Source organism: Arvicanthis niloticus, chromosome 1, assembly GCF_011762505.2.
Source record: "Arvicanthis niloticus isolate mArvNil1 chromosome 1, mArvNil1.pat.X, whole genome shotgun sequence".
Classification (NCBI taxonomy): Eukaryota; Metazoa; Chordata; class Mammalia; order Rodentia; family Muridae; genus Arvicanthis; species Arvicanthis niloticus.
The window spans coordinates 40,100,872-40,124,291 of NC_047658.1; the positions used below are offsets into that span (position 1 = coordinate 40,100,872).

General features: G+C 43.5%; 1 protein-coding gene across 5 annotated transcripts in view; it reads left to right on the forward strand.

The window, feature by feature from the left end:
* Ttc23 (tetratricopeptide repeat domain 23) overlaps positions 1 to 23,420 on the forward strand; it is an 82,154-nt gene that overhangs the window by 26,512 nt on the left and 32,222 nt on the right. For all 5 annotated transcript variants that reach the window (XM_076935696.1, XM_034486654.2, XM_076935703.1 and 2 more), the window contains one exon: positions 6,427 to 6,604. In XM_076935696.1, the coding sequence (XP_076791811.1) occupies positions 6,427 to 6,604 (178 nt within the window). The remainder of the gene's footprint in view (positions 1 to 6,426; positions 6,605 to 23,420) is intronic.

Below are 23,420 nucleotides of genomic sequence, written 5' to 3' on the forward strand. Positions count from 1 at the left end.
CCTTCTTTCTCTTTTTTTCTCCTTCTCTTCCTCTTCTTCCTCCTCCTCCTTCTCCTTCTTATCCCCTTTCTTCTGGCTGAAATTCTGGCTGTCTGGAAACCTCTAGATAGTTCAGGTGACCTACCTCCTGAGTTACATGTGACACCACCACTCCCACCTCCTGAGTTACATGTGTACACCACCACTCCCATCTCCTGAGTTACGTGTGTACACCACTACTCTTACCTCCTGAGTTACATGTGTACACCACCACTCCCACCTCCTGAGTTACGTGTGTACACCACCACTCCCATCTCCTGAGTTACATGTGTACACCGCCACTCCCAGCTCCTGAGTTACATGTGTACACCACCAGTCCCACCTCCTGAGTTACATGTGTACACTACCACTCCCACCTCCTGAGTTACATGTGTACACCACCACTCCCACCTCCTGAGTTACATGTGTACACCACCACTCCCATCTCCTGAGTTACATGTGACCACTCCCACCTCCTGAGTTATGTGTGTACACCATCACTCCCAGCCTAAAGCTGGCTCTTTCAAATCAGTGCCCAGACTGCTAAGTGCACTGCAGAAAGTAAGTCACTATTGGCACAACCCCGCCATGTGTAGAGAGAGGCACAGATACAGGTCTTTTCCAATGCTGACTCTTGGAAACCCCACTTGTCCTCTCTGGAGCTTCGTTTCTCATCAGAGTGTTATCCTCAGCTACGTTCCCACACAGTCCTTCCCGTTCACTGGTGGACGGGCAGCATTCTTACCAAAGTCCATAGTGTCTAAGACACTGCAGGGGCCTGCTTTGTTTAGTGCATGCAGAGCGAGTTTGCATCCCTATAGTAGGTGTCACATGTCGGGTGGAATGGCTGCGGATATATTTTCATTCAATAAAATATGTCATGGTGTAAGTTGTGAACCTGCCAAGCATACTGTCACATTCTGTTGTTCGAAGTTCTCTGTCTTCTCATCTGTCTTGTGTTTCTTCAAGCTACCAAATGTACCACAGGCATACTAGATGGTAAATCTCCAAACATTCCCCACAGCAGATAGGAAGGGATAGGAGGAAACACTGCTGCCCCACAGGCTGCTGGGGAGGAAGTGGAGACAAGAGTCCCTGAAGCTGGCAGATGTTTAAGTGAGTTGGAGATGGAGGGAAGACTATAATTTAGTTGGTGGTCCTTGATATAATACGCTTCTGGTTCCTTTTTTATTATTATTAACTACTTTGTGACTCTAGAGAGAATGTGTCTTCCATTTTGCCTTTTTCGGAAGGCTCTGTGCCTTGTACCAGCCCATTACTGCCACTGTTAAGTGGCAAGGCCCTGTGTATCAGCATGCACCTTCAGTGTCAGAGGTTGGATGCTCAGAGGTTTTCTTGTTTATTTAACAAAGTCTTTAAAGTATATGAAACTGTAAATAACGTTATCCCAATCCTCATGTGCATGTGACCAAGCTCATAAAAGAAAGACTTTTACAAATGGAAACCTGTTAGCATTCCGCCCCGTCTTGTTTTCTTCTCTGTGTAACAGACAATTACCAGATTAAGCTGAGCAGTTTTCATTCTTTATTCTATATGTGTATAATGTGTATAGCCGTATATATATATATTCTTTTCTAGCTCAAACTTTGTGTTTAAATTTTATTCTGTAGCTAGCTCCCTGCCCCCACAGCATTCCCCGTACATTTTTGAGATGTATCCCTCTTTGGTTCCAATCTCTTCATTTTGGGTGATTTTTTCCTTCGATTTTTGCCTAGTCTAGACCTATGCTTGTGAGAGTGGACACGTGACTTGTTCCTGGCTTCTCTATTATGAACACTGCTTACATGTGCTCTCCAGCATGTCTTCAGACACACATGCAAGACTATGTCTGAAGTGTCTGTCTGGAAGGACAGATGCCTCGGACACACCCTCAGCCTTACCGAGTTTTCCCGGATGCTTTCTACCTGCTTTGTCCTCATTGGCAGGTTCTGTGTTCATGTTACTCCACCTTTGCCAACACTTAATATCTGGCTGCTTGTCCTTGCTGTTCATATGAACTCACAGTCATCTCATAGATTCTGTGATTTCCTTCCCTGAGGTGGAGGTGGAGCACCTCTTCGTGCTTCCTAAACATTTAGAATTTCTATTCTGTGATTTGTCTACTCACCATTTATTTTTGAGACAGTTTTTCTTTGTTGCCTTAGCTGACCTGAAAATTGCTATGAAGGCTGAGCTGAACTCATGGAGATCCACCTGCCACTGCCTCCCTCCCAGGTGGTGGTCATAAGGGCGTGTGCCATCACGCCTGGCTTAGTCACCTCTTTCTGTGGGGCTGTTTACATAAAATAAAATAATTCTACAGACATTCTTCACATTTCTGGAACCCTCATTTGCTGGTTACAGGTATTACACCCTCCGCAGTTCACCCTTTCCACCATCTTTGTACTATCCCTGGGCCCAGCAGCTGTACTTGGTACTGTTTTATTATTACCTGTGTGAGAGGCTGGGAGTCAAGCCTCTCAAATGCTGGACAAGCAATAACCACTGAGATGCACCGCCAGCGCTAGGAGCTTTAGTTTTTACTGTGACCAGTTCACCTGCCTTTTCAGTTCTAACTTGTGTCTCATAAAAGAAGCGCTTCCCTCCCTGAAGGTGCAAGGTTACTGTTCCTTGTGTTTGCTCTCGAACATATCGAAATCATGCTCCATGAATGTAGGCTTATAACTTACGTGGTGCTTTTGTGTCCGTGGCTTGAGGGCTCTTGTCTCACAAGTTTAAAATTATGTTCACCCATTATTTCTTACTTTTGATGATGAGCATGTATTGTTCTTACGATAATGTTCCGATATTTTAGTTCCGTTGGAATTGTAAGAATCTCCTGGCTCATTTGCACGCTATTTTCAATCTCTTTGAACTGATCTTTCCCGTCTTGCTGGCTTTCTCATGTTTGTGATGAGGAGGGATCTGGAGCTGAGCCCATTTCTCCACAAGGACAACCTGAGGCTGTTGCCTGCAGCATATGGGTGGGGGTGGGTGGAGGACGGGGATCCAGTTTTGTGTGTGTGTGTGTGTGTGAGAGAGAGAGAGAGAGAGAGAGAGAGAGAGAGAGAGAGAGAGAGGGGCAGGCTTCAGGGAAGTCGCTCATGCTCCCCACAGCCTGACTGGCCAGGTTCAGATGAGGAAATGTCAGAAGTTCGTTCTTGCCCACACTCTGTACATGTGGGTACTCCAGCTAAGTGTGCATGCTCTGCTCCAAACACAGAGCTTACACCGATACTCCACCCTCAGCCAGTTCTCTTTTCCATACTGTTTTCCCTGAGGGAAAGTCTGTGGATGCTGGAAAATGTCATGGCTTTTTCTAAACTCAGGTACTGTGCTGTTGGTAGGTCACTACACGTTGTTTGTGGTTGGCATCAGTACAGACCTGTCTCGGGGAAGAAGACGTGCTGGCTGGGTTGTTATGGGCATACATTGCTTCCTTTGGAAGCGTTTGCTCAGATACACTCCCCTGGATGCCTGCAGTTCTCTGTGCTCCTCTGATTTTCATAGTAATCTCAGGAGCAGAGGATGCACACGTTCCTTCTTTGCCAGACTCAGCCATTTCTAACTGTGAGAAAGGAAAATGGCCATGAATTATTTCTCCATTGCTCAGGTACCAATGGCCTTGCCTGAATGCAGAAAGTGTGTGATGTTTTTCTAGATTTTAAATGAGAAATCAAACAAGTTTGGCCTGTAAAGATGTAAATATTTTAGGCTTTATGGGTTACATGATCATTATGACGACTATTCAGATTGACCACTGCTATTCCGGAGCTGTGATATGCAAATAAACCTTTATTTACAAGTGAGCAGACTTGATCCTCTCTCTCCAGTTTTCTGGCCCTCATATTTTTTTTTTTTTTTAAGTTCCGGCCTTACCTACCAAGAATCTAATTATTTGAGTAAATGATTTCATAAAAAGTGTATTTTAGATCCTGTTTCCATTGCCAAGGATCTCTGTGGGTTTTCTCTGGAAAAGTAAGGAATGGTATAGAAAAATAATGATTACACGTATATTTCAAGCTCCTCAGGAGGACAAAGGTCAAGCTAGGTTGGGTTGCCTGTTAATCTTTCTACCCCCCAAATCAGAGTTGCCCCAAGCTCTAACCTTGCTTGATCCAAGCATGTTCCTGTCCTTGATCCCTTCCTGTGTTTGGGCCTCTTCCCAATTATAGACGACATCCAAGCTCACAAGTTACTCAGTCCAGATTTTTAAATGTCAATATCTTGTGTGTGTGCACATGTACACACACACACACACACACACACACACACACACACACACACACGCACACACACACGCACATGCGCATGCGCCAGTGTCCTCCCAGGCCAGAAGAGGCTGTCAGATCTGGAACTGAACTGCGCTGTGATTCACCCCATGTGGGAGCTGGAAACTGATCCTCTGATTAACCAGTGAGCCACCCCAACCCCCCCCCCCCATCTTACCATTGAGACCGCAGATCTGAAAAGTGTGTTTCTTCTATCAGTTAATCTTTGTAGAGCAAACATGACGTGAAAACTGCCTAGTGGCGGAGTGAGAAGGCCTGCTTGTGGTGTCTGTTCACCCATGGCCGCGGTGGTTGAAGCCCTCTTGTCCCCACGCTGTTGGGTGGAGAGCAGCACGGGAGGATTGCTGCTCCTCATTAAGGACTTTGGACCTAAGATTGTCCTGTGAGAGAAACATATTTAATAGTCTTCGTTCTTTGAAGACTGATATTGTAAATGCCAGTTATACTGCTTCCTAGGCAACTTATAGGTTTTTTTTTTTTTTAATATGAGAGGTTATTGTCCTAAGAAACTAAATTTTTTTTATTTCTAGTGTTAAGTTAGCAAATATCATATATAAGAGACTTTGGGAAACTCAGACAATCATAAACAAGAATGTAAGCCACTCAATTGCTCAGGGAATAGATTGCTGACACGTTGGTGGCATCTCTGTGCCTTTGTGCCCATGTAGATTAGCCATAAAGATTTCACATGCAGGAGTTGATGCACAAAATAGCTTTAAAGCCTACTGTTTCACTAAAGAACGTTAGTTTTGTGTGTGCCTGTGTTAATTGATAAGGTTCAGCGTTGTCTTGAGTGGCTCTTTGGCACTGTGATACTTTCCCTGTGATCTCTGCAGCCAGTCCCCTGATGCCGAGCTTGAAGTGCTCTCTGCTTTTCCTCCATCACCATCACCATCACCATCACCATCATCATCATCATCATCATCATAGCAATACTAAGGCAAACGTTCTTGATAAATTTCTATGAGAACAGCAGGGTTAATATGTATGTCTGTTCATTTTTTGTGCATAACTTTGTTAGAGGAAAGCTTTTATTCAAATATCTCCCCAAAGTTACTAAGAACATTCCACATCATCATCAGTACTGGATCTCTCTCTTTTTGTCTCTCTCTCCCCCCCCCGTGTGTGTGTGTGTGTGTGTGTGTGTGTGTGTGTGTGTGTGTAGGAGGAGGGTTTTGGATACTACTATATCACCCTCTATCTTATTCCCATGACACACGGTCTCCAGTAATCTCCTGTTTCTGCACGAAAGCTCTGGGTTACGGGTAGGGTGTGCACAGCAGTGTCTGGCTTTTTACTTAGCTGCTGGAATCCAAGCTCAGGTCCTCAGGCTCGCACACCAAGTGTCTCCACCCACTGAGCCATCTCTCCACCCATGCTGGACAATTTTTTTTTTTTTTCTGGGATTTTGAGACAGGGTCTCTACAGAACCCTGGCTATCCTGGAACTCATCATGTAAACCGAGTTGACTTCGAACTCACAAAGACCCTCTTGCCTCTGCTTTCCTAGTGCCGGGATTAAAGGTGTGTACCACCGTCCCCGGGACCATATTGGACAGTTTCTAAACAGATCTGTCATCAGAGTCTCAGCACCCTTTATGATTGTCATCACTAAAGCAACATGCTTTGTTAAGCTAAAACACCTACGTAGCTCTTACTGTATCCCAAGAGATGTACTAGGCGTGTTCATGAATATAATTAATTTATTATCTATAATGACCCAGTGAAGCAAGTACTGTTACGATTCTTAGTTTATAGGTGATGGACCTGTTTACAAGTGATTGAAAAATTGAAAGTCAAGAACCTGATAAATACAAAGGCACTGTTTAAGCTTGTTCTGGTTGCTCCAGAATCCATCCTCCTGACCAGCACGGCCTGCTTCCTTTGGAGGAAGAGCTTATAAGGAAACAAGCCTGAGCACCAGGGTCAGAGAGACTAGATTTTCAACTTTAGCTCATTTAAGAATAAAAATATTGCAAGATTGTGTTGTATAGGTACAGTTAACATTGTCAGCTTTAAGTAGAGATTACTGTCAATCAGTCTTATGACTGAACCTCAGCCAATCAGTTAACTGATTTTGGCTTTTTGCCTTTTTTTTTTTTTTTTTTTTTTTTTAGGTTGTATCAAGGTCAGAAAAGATCAAAAGAAGCTTTCCCGTACTATCTAAAGGCTTTGGAATATACTGAGATCACCAAAGATGAAAAAAGTTTTGAGTGTGTACAAGTACTGAGGGAACTGGCAGGTGTGGAGCAAGCCCTGGGACTCTACGAAGCCGCCATCAGTCATTTCTCACGGGTAAGGGGCAGTGACTGGCCACCGAGGCTGTGCTTGACCCAATGCTCTTTGAGAGCCATAGCAGCTCTGAACATGCCTGGCTGTCATTTTCCGAAGATAACCTATACACTTGGTCAGCACAGATGTTTAGCAAAGATCTTATTAGAAACCTAAGCAAGTGTGTACTGGACCCCAGTCCCTGCTGCATACTGCAAGCAGCCGAACCTCTGGATTGCTCAGATTACATGTGTAACTTAGGTACCATTCCCCCGTGGCATTTCTGTCTTTATTAGTTTATTTAGAGTTTATGTTACTAAACTTACTATTACTTTTTTAAAAAAATATGTACTTTTACTTTTTAAATTATGTGTACATATGTCTGTGTGTATGCATGCTCATGTGTGTGGGTGCCCTCAGGGGTGTCAGATCCCCTGGAGCTGGAGTTACAAGCAGTTGCCACCTGCCTGACACAGGTGCTGGGACCAAACTCAGGTCCACTGCAAGAGGCAGTGGCTAAGTCTCTCCCCAGTCCCACTGGCTAGGCCTTTTGTTGACACTCTGAATTCTTTGCTGAAGACCTTTAAAGGTGTTCTCTCAGTTGTTATTCTAATTTATCATTGGAGAGTCCTCAGGTTCTCCAAAGAATGTGGAGCAAAGAAGGGAGGGAGGGAGGGAGGGAGGGAGGGAGGGAGGGAGGGGGGAGAGGGGAGAGGGGAGGGAAAACTTTTAAGGAACTGGTTTGGGCACTAGCAAGCCTGATATCCTCAGGATAGTCTAGAAAGGCTGGAAATGTGGACAGGATTTCTCTGCCACTTTCTCCTGGGAAATTACAATGTGTTTGCTCTTCAGGTCAACTGATTGGCTGAGGTTCATTCGCATGATTGACGGTAATCTCCTTTACTTAAAGCTGACAGTGTTCACTGTACCTATAAATACAGTCTTGCAGCATCTTGCTGGTGTTTGATAAGCAATTGGGCACCTGTGCTGTATTGCTGCTACCTGGAACTGACCACCACAGGGAGCTGTTTGGCTTTGTATCACACCATCCACTTGAACCACCTTCTGACATTTTTTTCCTGCAATTTAAAAGATGTACTAACTCATTCTGTTATTTCAGATAAGACAATAATGGCATGGTACTAAGAATCCATCATAGCAGTGTCTCTTTAACTTTGTCTGACAGTTTATACTCCCACTCCCAGTGTGTTGGAGTGCCTAAGTCTCTCCCTCTGTCTAGATCATCTCTCTTCATCATTAATACCACCGTGTAACATATTGTTTCCAGCTTATAGATAAGGAAGACAAGAATTAGAAAGGTTGAGTGGTATGCCTAGAAATACATACCCCAAAAAGGCATCACTCAGATTCACAACCTGATACTGAAGCAGACTGGGAGGGTGTGCCAAGCATGGAAGGGAGGGAACCACTCAAGAGGCTGCTGAGATAGCAAAAGCAGAACACAAGGTGGGTTCTGAAGTAGGATGAAGACGAGGGGATGAAGCAGAGGATGTGATGGGAGGTGGGTCTGGGAGGCAGTGTAGACAGGACATAGTAACTAGGTGTGTTGAGACACAGAAGAATGGAAGCACAGAGCACTGGGGGGATGCCTGCACTGTTTCTGGTGAAAGGGCAAAGTGAGCAGGTGATAGAGAGAGGCAGGCTTCAATTGGATGATGAGTCTGTGCTGTCCCTGAAGCAGGAAAGTGTGAGTGACAGCCGGGTCGTTGCAGACTGTGGACTGGAGCCACGGGACACATCCACCTGGACATGGTGATTGTCTTGCTCACTTAGTGCCAGACCTTCATAAAAGGGAAGAAAGATTAGCCACTCGAGGGGCTGGAGAGATGGCTCATCGGTTAAGAGCACTGACTGCTCTTCCAGAGGTCCTGAGTTCAATTCCCAGCAACCACATGGTGGTTCACAACCATCTGTTATGAGATCTGAGCAGGGTGGTGGTGGTGCACATCTTCAATCCCAGCACTTGGGAGGCAGAGGCAGGCGGATTTCTGAGTTCGAGGCCAGCCTGGTCTACAAAGTGAGTTCCAGGACAGCCAGGGCTACACAAAGAAACCCTGTCTTGAAAAACCAAAAAAAAAAAAAAAAAAAAAAAAAAAAAAAAGATTAGCCACTCAAGTATGACGTCATGCCCAGGGCTACAAGGATGCTAAAATAGTAGATGGGCATCATTCTGATAAGACATTGGAAGTCCTGGTAAGGAGTCTCAGCCTCCTCCTGACAGCAGTTGGAGGTTTTCATGCAGGGAGACTGACATCAGATTATCAGTCTAAAAGGATCATTCTGTGAGATGGTGGGTGGATTAGAGGATAGGAATCGCTCACAGGGGACCACAGCACTCTAGGTGTGGGGGAAAGACAGCCTGGATTCAGGAGACATGGGAAAATGGACAGATGTGGACAGACTTGAGGGGTGGGAGCAGTAGGAATGTGTGACAGGGTGAGTGGCAGCTGTCTGCGGGTGAGCAGAAGACACTGAGTTGAGTTTTACCAGCTGTCTGGCTTAGTTTACTGTGTGGTATGCGGCATCGTTCATCGACTGTAGGAACTCTGGAAGGTATGTGATTTATGTGTGTGTGTATGTGTGTGTGTGTGTCAATATCAGTAATTCTAGATATTCTTATGTAAAAATTATTTGCTTCCATCAACTTCCAGAAGTAAAAGTGCTGAGAGGAAGGATATGAATATCTTATAACTCTTGGTTCATATTGGCATCCTGCCAAAGAGTTGTTTTGATTTATCTAGTCATTAGCCTGGCATTTTAGTACCAGTGGTACCCGTGTATTAGCACATTAGAACCCAGTCCCGCAGCTGACAGCAGGCTTCACTCCTGCAGCTTCTCGCTCTATGGCTCTGATGGATGTGTATCCACCAGTGTCGGTAAGTACAGAATAGCTCACCTGCAGTGCAGTCCTCCCTGACCTTCTGATTCATCCTTTGCTCCATGAACCTCTGGCCACCACTGTTCTGTTCCAGAATGCCACATAGTTGGAATCATATAGTTTGTGTTCAGACTGGCTTCACTCTGCAACACACATTTGTGGTTTCTCTCTGCGTTCTCATGGCTTAAGAATATCTCTCCTTTTAACATTGACTATTTTATTTAGCCATTCACTGACCAAAGGACGTCTTAGTTAATCCATCTTTCCCAATTCTGTATGACATTGCTGTAAAATCCTTCAGGTATTTGTGAGGGCATATGCTTCTCACACTCTTGGGTATATTCTGGATCATATGGCAAGAAGAGTTTTGTAAGAAACCGCCACACTGCCTTCAGAGAGCAGCTGCCTGGTTTTATATTCCTGCCAGCCATGGTGTGAATCTATGTTCCTCTACATCCTCTCAGAACTCTGAAACACAGGAAGCAAAAACACAGAGGGAGGGACTATATTTCCACTTAAATGGATTCTATTTATTCCACGAGAAGATAAATTAGCTTGATCGTAACAAAGACCAGATTTCTTGAAATACTTTGCTACCTGTGATCATACACACATAAGTTTACATACAAATTAGCATGTGATAGCCTGAAATAGTTAAGATGCAGATTGCTGTGGTGCTTTGTGTTTCCTTTTGTATCTTTACAAAGTCGCCAATAATGGATGTACCTGTGAATCAAAACGACATTTGGAGATGTCATTGTCCTGGGTGCGGCCACTCTAGTAGGTGCTGCTGATTATGGTATGGAGAATGTTTTTATTCTTTGCTATTCATCATCTTCTTTAGAGAGGTGTTTATTATGGTCCTTGCTATTTTTTAATTCAGATTTTCTTGCTGAGTTTTTAACAGTCTCTTCTAAATTTTGATACTTTATCAAATGTATCGTTGGCAAATATTTTCCCAGATTTGCCATTTTATTCTCCTGGCATTGTCTTTAGCAGGGCAGAATTTGTTTTATATTGAATTTTCACTTTGTGTGCTTAGATGCACAGTACGTTGGTAAAGGTCAGAGGACGACTTTGTGGAGTTTCATCTCTTCTACAGTGTGGGCTCTGGAGAACCTTTGGTTCTCAGCCATGGCAGCAAGCATCTTTACCCACTGAGCTGTCTCACTGGCCCAGAAAAACCACAATTGTAATGATAGCTAGCCTATCAATTACTCCATGTTTGATGGTGTATCTAAACAATTATCACAAACCCAATGTCACTGAGACATTCGTACAGTTTCGTGTTTTACTAGGTCTGTGATCTAGTGTAAGTTCGTTTTTATAAACAGTATGAGATCTGTCTAGATTCATGTTATTTTGTTTGAATGCATGTTATTTTGTTTGAATGTTTGAATGCTCAGTGATTCCTGCACTGTATGCAGGAAAGGCTGTCTGCTCTCCTTTGGGCTTTCATCTAAGATCAGTGTCCACTGACCTGTTCCCCCTGAGGGGGCGCCAGGCTCCTTTTCTCTGTTAGTGCTGTGGTGACTTATGACATATAAACACTAGAACTACTGGTCAGTCACCATAAAATAACTTAACGTTTTGATTACGGTGGTGCTCAGTCTCTAGCACTGACCCTGCCGTCTGTGAGCAGAGTCTCCACACAGCTTTGATCCTGCCGTCTGTGAGCAGAGTCTCCACACAGCTCTGACCCTGCAGTCTGTGAGCACTGTGTCTCCTCCGTGGATCATCCTTGTGTCACTCTTGTATGTCTATAGTTTTGTCACGTGATGGTGCTTCACCTTTTTGCTAGAGTTCAGTTCAGAATCAGATTTTAAGTGAAATTGTATTAAGCATTTCAATTTGCGGTGATGGTAAAGTGAGTGTTGTGTTTTTAATTTCAAATTCCTATTTCTCTGTTGTTGGATGTGTGGGTACAATCAGCCTTTACCTTGCCATGAGTGCTTCTCAGGCCCAGGATTTTTAAAACAAAAATATTCTTTCAGCATTTCAGTGTATCATCTGCAAATACAGTTTATCTCTTCATTCTCAGTCTGTCTGCCTATCTTTTATTTCACTTTCTTGTCCTGTTGCACTATTCAGGACACAAGGTTTACAAAGCGGTGATGAGGGCCATCTTTGCTCCTGATCTCAGGAGCAGAGCTGTGGTCACCATTGACTACAGCATCAGCATCAGCTGTTACAAGCTTCCTTCTTTCCCACTTTACCAAGGGTTTGTTTCCTTTTTTAATCATGAATCGTTGGCATTGGATTCTGTGTAACTTTTTTTTTCACATGGATAGATATGATGCTGTGATGTGATTTTTCTTCTTTGGTATGTTTGTGTTATAGAAATATACAAGCTGCTTTTCAAATGCTATTCCTTAAAATGTTTGTGTGATTAAATCTATATCTACCCATAAAGCTTTGATTTTTTTCTTTATCAATTTTGAAAACTCAGAAGAAATATATCAAGTGATACTATATGATCAGATTAACTCAGCAAGAGCCACAACACAACAAAAGTCACTGGGATGAAAGTGGCTTCTACAAGGCCCTGTACTGCCAGTGTGCATGCAAAGATCCGAACTCAGTTTAGAGAAGCGTCCCCCAGCCGTGTTCCAGAGTGTGCTAGTATATCCCCTGAGTGGCTGGGTCTTCCTAGAAAAAGCATGTATGCTTATATAAGAGGCAAATATGCTAGTTAAAACTGAAGAATATATTACAGTTTGACAGTGTGGTAGACATGGCAATGCATATTTTTTACTTGAGGGGGGACCTAGGAGTCTGTGAGGCACTAGAGTTAGGAACCATCAGCTTACAGAGATGTACATGTGTAAAAGCATGTATCAGAAAATGGAGTCATGTATGAACACAACTTCCCAGAATGTCAGGGTTTTTTTTACTCTCAGAAGAGCCATTTCTCAGATGTGAGTGGGAAACAAATTAGCTAGTGCCTCCTGTTGTGAGACCCATATTCACCATTTATAGACTTTTCTGTATCTGTTTTCCTATCTACCTATATTAATACACACACACACACACACACACACACACACACACACACACACACACGGTAGCTGCATACTTTAGAGGAGTCAGGGAGATGGCTCAGCGGGTAAAAGTGCCTGTTGCCAAGCATGAAGACCTGAGTTTAATACCTGGAACCCACCTCTACAATTTATCCTCTGATCTTCACATGCAGGCCATGGCATGTGTGAGTCCATACATTTACATATACATGCACATAGTTAAATCAAAATATAATAAAATTTTAAAGCATTTGGAAAATTTCACGTCCCTTTATACCCAGACGTTTCAGTGTATGTTTGAATCATAGGAACTTTAATATTGGCATGGGTCACCTTCTGCTTTGTTGATTATCTCTATGTTGCCCTTCATAATTTTTTTTATTCAATACAGATCCAGTAAAAGATGGTGTATTGCATTGGGTATCATGACTAGTCTTTAATTTGGACTAGACTGCCTTTTATGACATTGAAATCTAAATATATATATGCATGTGCCAGCTTTTTGTAGACTGTTTCTCAGTTTGAGTTTATCTGATGTCTTCTCATGGCTTGATTGAGTAATATGTACCTAGATAAAATACGACAAGGGGGATGTGTGTCACATCTAGAGGCATAGTGCCCATCTGTGCTACACTGATGACATGCATCACCCTGTCATGATGCTACATCGTCTCTCCACTGTGTAACAACCATTTTCTCACATTTGCCTAATTAGTATTCTATAGTCTGTTCCCTGTCAAATACTTCTAAGTTTAATATCTATTGATAACGCTTTCCTTACAGATTCTTAACTGTGAGAGCTGTAAAATTCTGGTTTCCTATCATTCCTACTGCATTTATCAGTTGGCGTTCTGCTGGTATGAATAGCTCCCACTTCATCTCCAGCCAGTAGATAACAAATATATATGATACACAAGCATGAGGCAGCGAGAGCTAACCGGATATGGTGTGGGCTTTTGAAACCTCAGAGCCACTTCCCAGTAACACACCTCTTACAACAAGGCCACGCCTCCTAATCCTTCCCAAACAGTTCCACCAGCTGGGGACCAACTGTTCAAATATATGGGCCTATGGGGGCCATTCCCATTTTAACCACCACAGATTGAGACTACTTGGCAAAGTACAGTATACTTGTGGTGGTTTTATAGTATTATAAAATGCATTGCTAGTTTTCTCTCGTTTTTAGTTGTGCTATACTTCTGAGTTGCCTTTCAGAGACACATACTGTTTGTAATTTCCACTCATGTGTATAAGAGCACCAGTTTGTCCATAGTGTGTTTCAACAAAGTGTATTGTCGAGCTTTCAAGTTAGTTCCAATCTGATGGGTGAAAAATGACATTTCAATTTAGCTTAAATATGCATTTCTATTTTTAAAGTTGGAGTTGAACATCTTTTCATATGTTAAAGGCACTCTAGTTCTTTCTATGAATTGTCTTTTTGTGTGACTTACTCATATCATTTGCCAATTTATAAATAGGATTTTGATCTAGCTTTTCATAGCTGTTAAAGGTTCTTTATGTATTACAATATTGATCCTGGTATCCATGATACATGTTTGCCTTTAGCTTCACATTTAAGAAATCACAGGATAATCTAAGTTCACAGGAATTATAGCTATGTTTCCTTAAAACAGTTCACAGATTTTAGTTCTGACACACAAGGTCTTTGAATTGTATATTTGGACTGTCATAAGGGATCAGTTTCACTCTTTGCACTTGGATATCTGGTTATCTCAGCATACCATTTATTGAGATGCTTATACATTCTCTATGGAATTACCTCAGCATGATTGTCACATTCAAATGACCATAAGTAACAGAATTAATTTCTAGACTATCAACTCTATTGATATGAGTTTTGAAATCAGTGACTGATCTTCTTTGTTATTTTCTAAGAATGTTTTAACTCCTGTAGACTCTTTGCATTCTCATAGGACTTTTAGAATCAGCTTGTCAATCTCTGCACCTCTTCCCCACAAATAATTGTGCTGGAATTTTTAAAGGCAGTACATTAAATTTGCAGTTAAGATGTAAAGTATTGCCATCCTAACAAAATTATCTTGTTCAGTCCATAAACAGAGATATCTCTTCATTACTTAGGTCTTCTCCTGTTTATTTCAATATGTTTATTTTTGTTTGTTTGTTTCTTTCTTTTTGGTGTTTTGAGACAGGGTTTCTCTGTGTAGCCCTGGCTGTCCTGGAACTAGCTTTGTAGACCAGACTGGCCTCAAACTCAGAAATCCACCTGCCTCTGCCTCCCAAGTGCTGGGATTAATGGTGTGCACCTCCATTGCCCACATTTCAATATGTTTTGTAGCTTTAAGAGTGCAAGTGGTTTTGTTTGGTTATTGTTTTAGTGTGTGTATTTTGTATGCATGTGTTGTGTATGATATATGTATGAGTACAAGTGAGTGTGTCTTCCTTTTTGGCTTTCTACCACATGTCTTTGAGACAGGGCCTCTCACTAGTACCCATGCCTGATTTCTTCCATGGCTGCTGGGGTTCTGAACTTAGGACCACATCCTACATGGACTTCTGCTCACTGAGCCATCTCCCCAGCCCTTGGAGTATCACATGCTTTTACTTATTTGGGTAACTCATCCCTAAGTATCTGTTGTTTTAAAGTTTTATTCATGATCGTGTGTGTGTGTGTGTGTGTGTGTGTCTATATGTGTGATATGTGTGAGTGCAGCCACACACATTAAAAAGTGGTTCTCTTCTTCCTCTCTTAAGTTTCTGGGACCAAACTCAGGGTATAAGACTTGCTTGGCAAAAGCTTTTATGTGTTGAGCCATCTTGCCAGACATGTTTGTTATATTTGATGCTATTATAGGAGGAAGTATTTCCTTAGCTTTTTTTTTTTCCTGAGTATTCACTGATAGTATAGAAAAATAAATGCCTTTTAATGATTATCTGTGAATTGCAACCTTGCTGAGATTATTGGTGATTTTTTTCTGATTCATTTGTCTCTGCATGTTCTAATATTTTTATCTTTTGTTGCACTTAGATTTTGAATTTAAGTTAGAAGTGTTTCTCTACTGGGTTATAGAGGAATTCACTTGCTTTTAGAATACTTGGCAATTTTGATATTTAACTATTATTTTTATTTATTCTTAAGGCTAATAAAGATTAAAGAGTGTTTTAAATAAGGGGAGATTTGGCAAAGCAAAAATAACATTGAATGTGAAGTCAGAAAATCAGGCTTGGAGTCCAGAATCTCTGTTTACAGCTCTTTGATTATAGGCTAGTCACCCAGCCCCCTTAACAACAACAAATCTGCAAAGACACTTTCCACTTAGCAGAATTCCTCCAGGTTCCAAAACACTAAGTGCTTTGTGAACTCCCAGGCCCACCGCCAGGGTAAACTGCTTTTACTTATTTATAGTAATTATTAAACACTTATCACTGTTCCCTTTTCTTGAGGCAATTTACCTGAAGTATGGAAGGGTACAGAGTGGCCACAGGTCTCCAAGGAAACCACGGGTAATAGGCACATGTTAAATACACACAAAAGGGGTTTGTTTTCTTCACAGTTGGTTTTCTTTCCTCATTCCTTTGGAGTGAGAAAAACACACACAGAGGAAAAACATTTTAGTTTCAATAGAATGCAGAAAAGTTCCACAGTATTTTAAGAAGTAGCCCATTAAGATGGAAAAAATAAAGGAAGCCCAACAGAGCCACTGCACAAGAGAAGTTGGCAGTTCCAAGAACTTAAAAGCAGTGTTGTCCACCCACCTGCCTGCATGACAGAGTTGTGGGAAAGCCAGGCAAATGTTCCCGTTTGTGAGACTTCACATTGAGAGATGTTAGTAATCACACCTTATTATCTAAACTAAAAAAAGTCACAAGACTTCTCTGTGGGTACAGATGCTTTGGGCTGTTTGCAGGACATGAAGCATCCCCCCCCCCCCCTTGCTGGCTGAATCGCTCTTTTCACTTCTCTGACACTTAAGTGACATATTTCTCTTGTTCAATTTTCAGGGCAGCTCAGCTGCAAAAGTAGGGACCTTTGATTTTCAAAGTTTGTTGAAATCAGAGCATTTGTCAGTTACTCTACAAAAGGTGGTAGAACCAGATGTGGCTTCAGTTCCCGGAGCTAAGGGCACTCACTGACAGCTGGGTGCTCAGACTTGGCTCCAGGGTGGTGGGACTTCTCACCATCTGAGCATCTGCTGTGGCTCTACCACAGGTATAATTCATTTATTAGAAATAATCTGAGTAAGGCTCACGCTAAAATTTTCAAATCTCTGAGAAGCTTACGAAGGCTTTATTCTTTACACAAAATTCTAAGTATGGCGTCAGTCTGGACACCATAAAGGGGACAGTTACTCTTGCTCTTAAGGAACAACTGAGAAAGCCTGCATCCTGACGGCCCCTAGCAAGCCTGGCTCAGCCACCTGTCTGTTCTCAATAGTCCAGTGAAGGATAACAGTGAACAGCAGAAAACAGAGACTTAACCAGTGTGACTACATAAGGAAAAGGAGGAGAGGTCCAGTGATAGCCCTGCCTGAAGTCCATCCTCAAGGTCCTCCAGTGAGGGTCAGGTTTAGTTGGAAAGGAAGCCCTCTGCATCACTAAGCAGCCCTGGTCAAGGTCATCCCTGTCTTGGCTCTGGTCTCTCCTGCAAGATTGTCTGACAACTTGCAGATCTCTTTCCAAGAGAAAAGATCTTCTCTGGCTGGCACCAAAGCTCTACTCTTTTTCTTCTTTAGCATGAGATTCTTGGGGCAATTCCTTGGTTTCAGTAGCCTGGTAGCCAAAGGGAGGGGTTCAAGAGTCTCTTTAGAATATCCTCGATGTTGTCGGAGTACTGACATGTTCTGCCTGAAGGTGCCCAGTGTTGACACTGGGTTGAACATCTTCCTTTGTATATCTGCAGATGGGTGTTAATTAGGAGACGGAGTAAAGGAGAAGATAAGGAGGGTGGAAGGAAAGGATCTTTGATGGCATGAAAAATGAAAGTGTGATTCCGTGACTATGTTTATAAAGCTAAAAACTGTCTAGTCTTACACAACCTGGATTGAAAAAGATAACTCAGAGATGTGTGGACAAAAGACAAGAGCAATCTACAGAAAAGAAAACAAATGGGAAAGGCCATTTATAATCCTTCACCTCAGTTGTTGGTAAAGAATGGCTATTTAACTACCATTAAACCGGACAGCTCAGCAGGCCAGAGTCTCCTGGGAAATGAAGTTCATTTGGTGTGCTTTATCATGCATGCCTGCACGAGTGTGTGTGCACTTGTGTATGTGTCTGCCCGTGTGTGTGTTCTAATGTGTGTGTATACATGTGCGCATATGTGTTTGTATACACATATCAGTATTTCTGGCACGCTGCACAGGAAGTCCTTCAGAGTCATTGACTTTAGGGACTCCAGTATGGAGTGGGAAGAAGGATGGAGTATGTAAATAGAAGGAAGTTTTTTGTTTTGTTTTGCTTCAGTTTGTTTCTTCATTTTTGACCACTTAAGATTTTATGCATTTAAAATCTAGTTAAGTTTTCAGAGAGCTCATACTTGCAAACAAACAAACAAACAAACAAAAAAATACCAGTCCTTGGCATGACGATTGTGTGGTACATATGTGACATCTATATAAAAGTGCTGATCCTTAGAGATAACGGGACTTTTCCTGGGCCCTTTGGAGGAGATAAAGCTGGCATCTGGAGGAAAGCCCCAGAGGGTTCTCTGTGACTATTAAAAGAAACGGGCCTCGTCCAGGATGTCCATGTTTAGATGTTTACTTCCCCTTCATCTAATCCCCCCGGGATTTCCAGGACCATCCTTCGATTGGCCTGGCCTCTCCAGCTACCCCAGCCCCTCAGAAAAGGCTTCCCTACTGACAGAGACTGGAGGAAAAGAAGTGGCCACCTTGTACTGTAACCTGACCTGTCTTGCATAAGGCTGTCACCTCAAAGCCAAAGATGGAATGACCATCTGTGGCAGGGCAGGGAGGTAAAGCCGGTCAGTTATAAATAGGCCCAGCAAAGCTCATGCCCCACAGTGACACCGGGCCTGAGCCTGGAGGGGAAGGCGGGAGCTTGAACTAACGCAGGAGAAAGAAGACTGAAGCGGGAGGCGGAAGACTTGGTGATGCCTGTCCCATCCACCATCCTTGCTTCCTTCCCTCCCTCAGCGTAGCTTCCACAGTCCTCAGAAGCAACCTAGGTGCCCACTTACTGGCACCTCACTATTCTCTGGCCAGTTTATTCTGGTTTCTGGCAGAGTCCATACTTAGTAACCCTCTTTACTGACCCTTAAATTGTTTTCCATTACACCGATAAGGATATCTTTCTATGAGCCTGATTTGTTTAATAACAGTTTGGGCCAAGACAGCATGCGAATGCATATTGTAGGCCTTAGGCTGACTCTGTCCTGTGCCATCCAACCATGTGATGTTGCTCATCTCCACTGTAATGTGGACTGGCAATATCTGTCACTGGTCCTTTGGGTTAAGCAAAATAGTGTGCATAATTCGCCTAACACCATACTTGGCAAAGCGAGTACATGCTCTTCATCCGTCCCTTCTCCCCCCCATGCTAGCCTCTGCTTGACAGAGATCCTAGCTGTTTATTCCTAAACTGAGACTTGGTTAGCAACCCCATGTGTGTTCTCATTGTCTAGGTAAATATACTCTTAAGTCCACATAGGTTTCCTGAGCTACTTCTATACTTACTCTGTCTGTACTTAGCTATAGAAGAAATCACTTCCCTCTAAATTCGTGATTCACCTAATTGTTACAAGGTAGAGGTGGAAGAAAATATTTCCCCAGTCACCCAGGTACCCTATCACCACCAAGTGTTTCTGAATACATGAAAATACCGTTATCTTTTTCTACTAGCCACTGAGTTTCCTTCTCAAGGAATATTGCACATTTCACAGATGCAAGGCAGCAAGCCCAGTTAGATAAGAGTCTGCCAGCCCTGGCTCTATTGGCAGATGGATCAGAGCAGAGGAATCCGTGGTTTCCTCCAGGAAGGTACCTGAGATATTAGGAAAGACACCCAGTCTGTTATTTGAGGGAACTGGTCAAGTCTACTCTCTTGAGATTGTTTTCAATAAATGATACTGGTTGGCAAGGTGATTAAAGATGACTTTCTTACTTTTTAGCTCAGCCAAGCCTTTTAAAAGTCCAATTTGCATTCTTCCTCAACTTTAAAATAACAGCTGTTGAGCATATCACTATAGGACACTGAAGAATAAAAATAAATAAATGAAAAATAGAAAAGGAGACATGGGGAAAAGCCCCACCCTGGGGAAGTGATGCTCCAGAGAGCGGGTGAGGATGGATGCCTTAGCTCTGTGGAAGCCCGCACAGGCAAGCAGGACTCTCGTCCCTGTGTTCGCTGCCTCCTGGCCCTTCAGTGCTCTCCATCATGTGTAGCATGGTTGTGCATTCACTTCTTTTCTCAGAATTGCTCTAACGCTGTGGCCGTGCTTGAGTTCCACAGGACTGCAGAATCCCCAACCTTGCCGTTGTGTCCCCTGGGATGCAAGTGCTGTCCCTTTCAGTCCTTGTCACCTGTCCTTCATGTCTCATGGAGACCCTTCTATAGCAGTCAGGTGGAATAGGAAGGGGCGGGTAGGCTTCCGGGTGCCCAACCAGGAAGTGCCACTCTTCCCCAGATGCCAGGGAACCATGGATGGTTTTGTTTGGGATGAGAAGAGGTCCTTGAAGAAAAAAAGGTTGAAAATCCCTGGTGCTATGGTGTCTTCGTCCCTTTGCAAGTCGCCTTTCCTGTGTTTCTGAAATGTAACCAGGCTAATGCATGTCTGCAGAGACAAATGACTGTATTAATACCTTTGCTTTCCTCCTAGTGGATACTTAGATGGACTCCATTTTCACCATGTTGAATGGTGCTTGTATGGACCTGAGGGCTTTTTGGTAGGGGGCACAGGAGAGAGCACACGGGGGCAGTTGAGCAGAGCATTAGAAGCTGTCTAGATGACATGGAGCCTCAGCTCCCGAACCTATGAGCTGGAGGATCCACAGGTGGCACTGAATAACTGATCCTGACATCAGGGGGGCAAACAGAACCCTGGGGCAGCTGAGCATGGCATAGAGAGGAAACTGAGGCTGTCAGAAGCCAGGGAGGTACAGTGTGAGTTGGGCCACGTGTTGCTTTAAGGTGCTCCTTCCACTTCATCCTGTGTCCTCTGTGCTGCTCAGTCTGGCTCTGCACCCAGGAGGCTGATGCAGGACAGGATCAGAGTTCTCTGACTGACAAGCCTGGCCACTGAAGGAGGGTAGAGAGGGGACCTCCCCTGGATCCTCCCTATGGGTCACCGGGGTGACTGAAAACTGCCGTACCTTCTTCTCTCACTCTTTCCATTCACAAAGAGATTCGCTCCCTTGTCCTAAGGCAGAGATGCCCTTAGCCCTGGGGCTGGACATCAGTACACGGGACCATTCTATTAGCTAACCTGAATACCTGTGCCATCCTTTTTCTTCCTTCAGTATCCACTAAAAAATCATAGCAGTTGAAATGCAGGAAGGAAGTTAGCCAAGTGCAAAACCATAGTAAGAAGTGTCCGTCTGTCTACACAGATCCAACCACCCCACACTTTGTGGCTCATCTGTAATCTCCTCTAAAACTGAAACCAAGTTGATATTTTTGCATATGAACTCGTAGTGTTAGCACAATATCTGACAAGTGGAAAGCGCTTCAAAATTAAAACAACACCGAGCCAAATGGGAATAAATTAGACTAAGCAGAAATGAATGGGATTTTACTGAATAAATGAGATGCTAACCTGATACATTTTAAACACCCTGAGTGTGCTGCACTACTCCTCCCACCCTTCAGCAGGAGGTTGGAGAAAGCTTCTCAAACGGTGTGGTGGGTAATTGTGTGGTAAATTCAGACCCCCCCCCCACCCAAGCCAGTGGCTCTCAAACTGTGGGGTAGCATTTTCAGATATCATGTGGGGGATGAGGAAGTCAACTTTGTGAAGGAAAAAGTGGGACGGAGAGCAAGGCACCATAGGCTCCTGCAACTCCTCAAAGAGTTCTGATCTGCCATATGTGACATTAGATCTAAGATGGCTCCCAGGACACCAATGAGAGAGCAAAAAGGAGCCGAGACCAGGGCAGTAGCTGCTTCCCCAGCCTTCAGGGAAGTCCTGACAAGTGACAATACTCCCCTCCCCCAACTCCCTGTTCCTTCTGAGTAACCTCATCAGGCAGGGATTTCACTGGGGCAAGGTGATGTCAAGACATGACTAACCAAGGCTTTAGGGTCTTGGGATTGGCTCACTATATATAAGCTGATGTGCTGGGCAATAAACTCAGACCTGCACCCTGGTGCTGGTCTCCGGAGTCTAAGTCCCAGGACTTGTCATGTGACTCCATTGTCACGTGACTCCATCACCTGCCTCTCTCACACACACACACCCTGTCCTTGCTCCTGTTGCCACCATATCACATAAATCAGATATTTACATTACATTACGATTCATAACAGTAGCAAAATTGCAGTTATAAAGTACAGTGAAAATAATTTTATGGGGGTCACGGTAAGATGAAGAGATGTGGTAAAGGGTTGCAGCATTTGGAAGGCTGAGAACCACCCCGCTAAGCCTTGGGGACCTATTTTCTTGATATTGTAAGTGGGTGTTTTGTTGTTCTGCTACTGGAAAGAAAAAGCCAAAAAAAGCAACTTCTGATCTTTTCAGAACATGCAGTTATTCATTTGAAAATAATTGTGATAGGCAGATGTATTACCTTTCTCTGAATTGTGACGGCAAATAGAAAAAGAAACAGAAAATCTTTAAATTTGAGTATTAATTCAGTCAGAATGAGCACGTGTTGGTGTGTTGAGTCTTTGTAAAGGAAAGCCTTCCTGAGCATCCTGCAGCGGGCTCTCCAGCAGGTAGAGGGCCAGAGGTGACATCCACAGTCTGACCTCATACAGTCTTCTCAGGGGCCCTTTTACTCTTGCTTTTCTTCCTGCAGACACTGAATATTCCATAGCTTGACTCTACCTTTGGCTCTTGTAGTCTGAACAACCATGAGACTGTATTTTAAAGTACCTGTTATTTCAGTATTATCTCAAATCACAGTCCGAGAGTGGCCTTTTTCGTGCCAGATCAAAGGTAGTGACTACTTGGGCTTCCCCAGCTCCCTGTTCAGTTCTTTATGAAGAACTCCAGTAGTCAGAAAAGTTCTTTTAAATCCTAGCCTTCCCGCTTAAGAATTCTGGGTGCTCCAACACAGCAGCAAGAGCCGTCGCCAGCTGTGGTGGCTCAGGCGGTCAAGTCCCAGCTTTCCCCCTACCGCAGAAAGCCTTGTGCTGGCAGCACGGATGTCAACACAAGGCCCAGTCTAGAGCTGCAGCACCACCCCTGCCTTGATTATAACCTCAGAGACACATGCAGAGCAGCGGGTCCTGCTTGGCACGAACTAGAAGGCCTTCCTGGGGTGGCATCATTTCTTTCTTTTCTTTTTTTTTCTTTTTTGTTTGTTGTTTGTTTTGGTTTTGGTTTTTGAGACAGGGTTTCTCTGTGTAGCCCTGGCTGTCCTGGAATTCACTATGTAGATCAGGCTGGCCTCGAACTCACAGAGATCCGCCGGCCTCTGCCTCCAAGTGCCAGGATTAAAAGTGTGCACCACCACCACCCAGCTCTGGTGACCTTTCTTAAGTCCTGGCCCCTGCAGTGTGCTGGCATCAGTTGGCCTGGTTTCATACCGTGGCTGACAGATGAAGAGCAGCATCCTGGTCATGATACAACAGATCAAAGTCAGAGCAGACCTCCATCCTTTACTGTGACGTACCTGGACCATGTGCCTATTATCGTAACACATATTTGAGACTATCCATTTGAAAAAGAGGAGAGGTGTGTTTGGGTCACTGTTTTGAAAGTTAAAGTTCATGTCGCTCAGTTTATGGTGGCCAGAAAAAACAGAAAGAGGAAGAGCCAGAA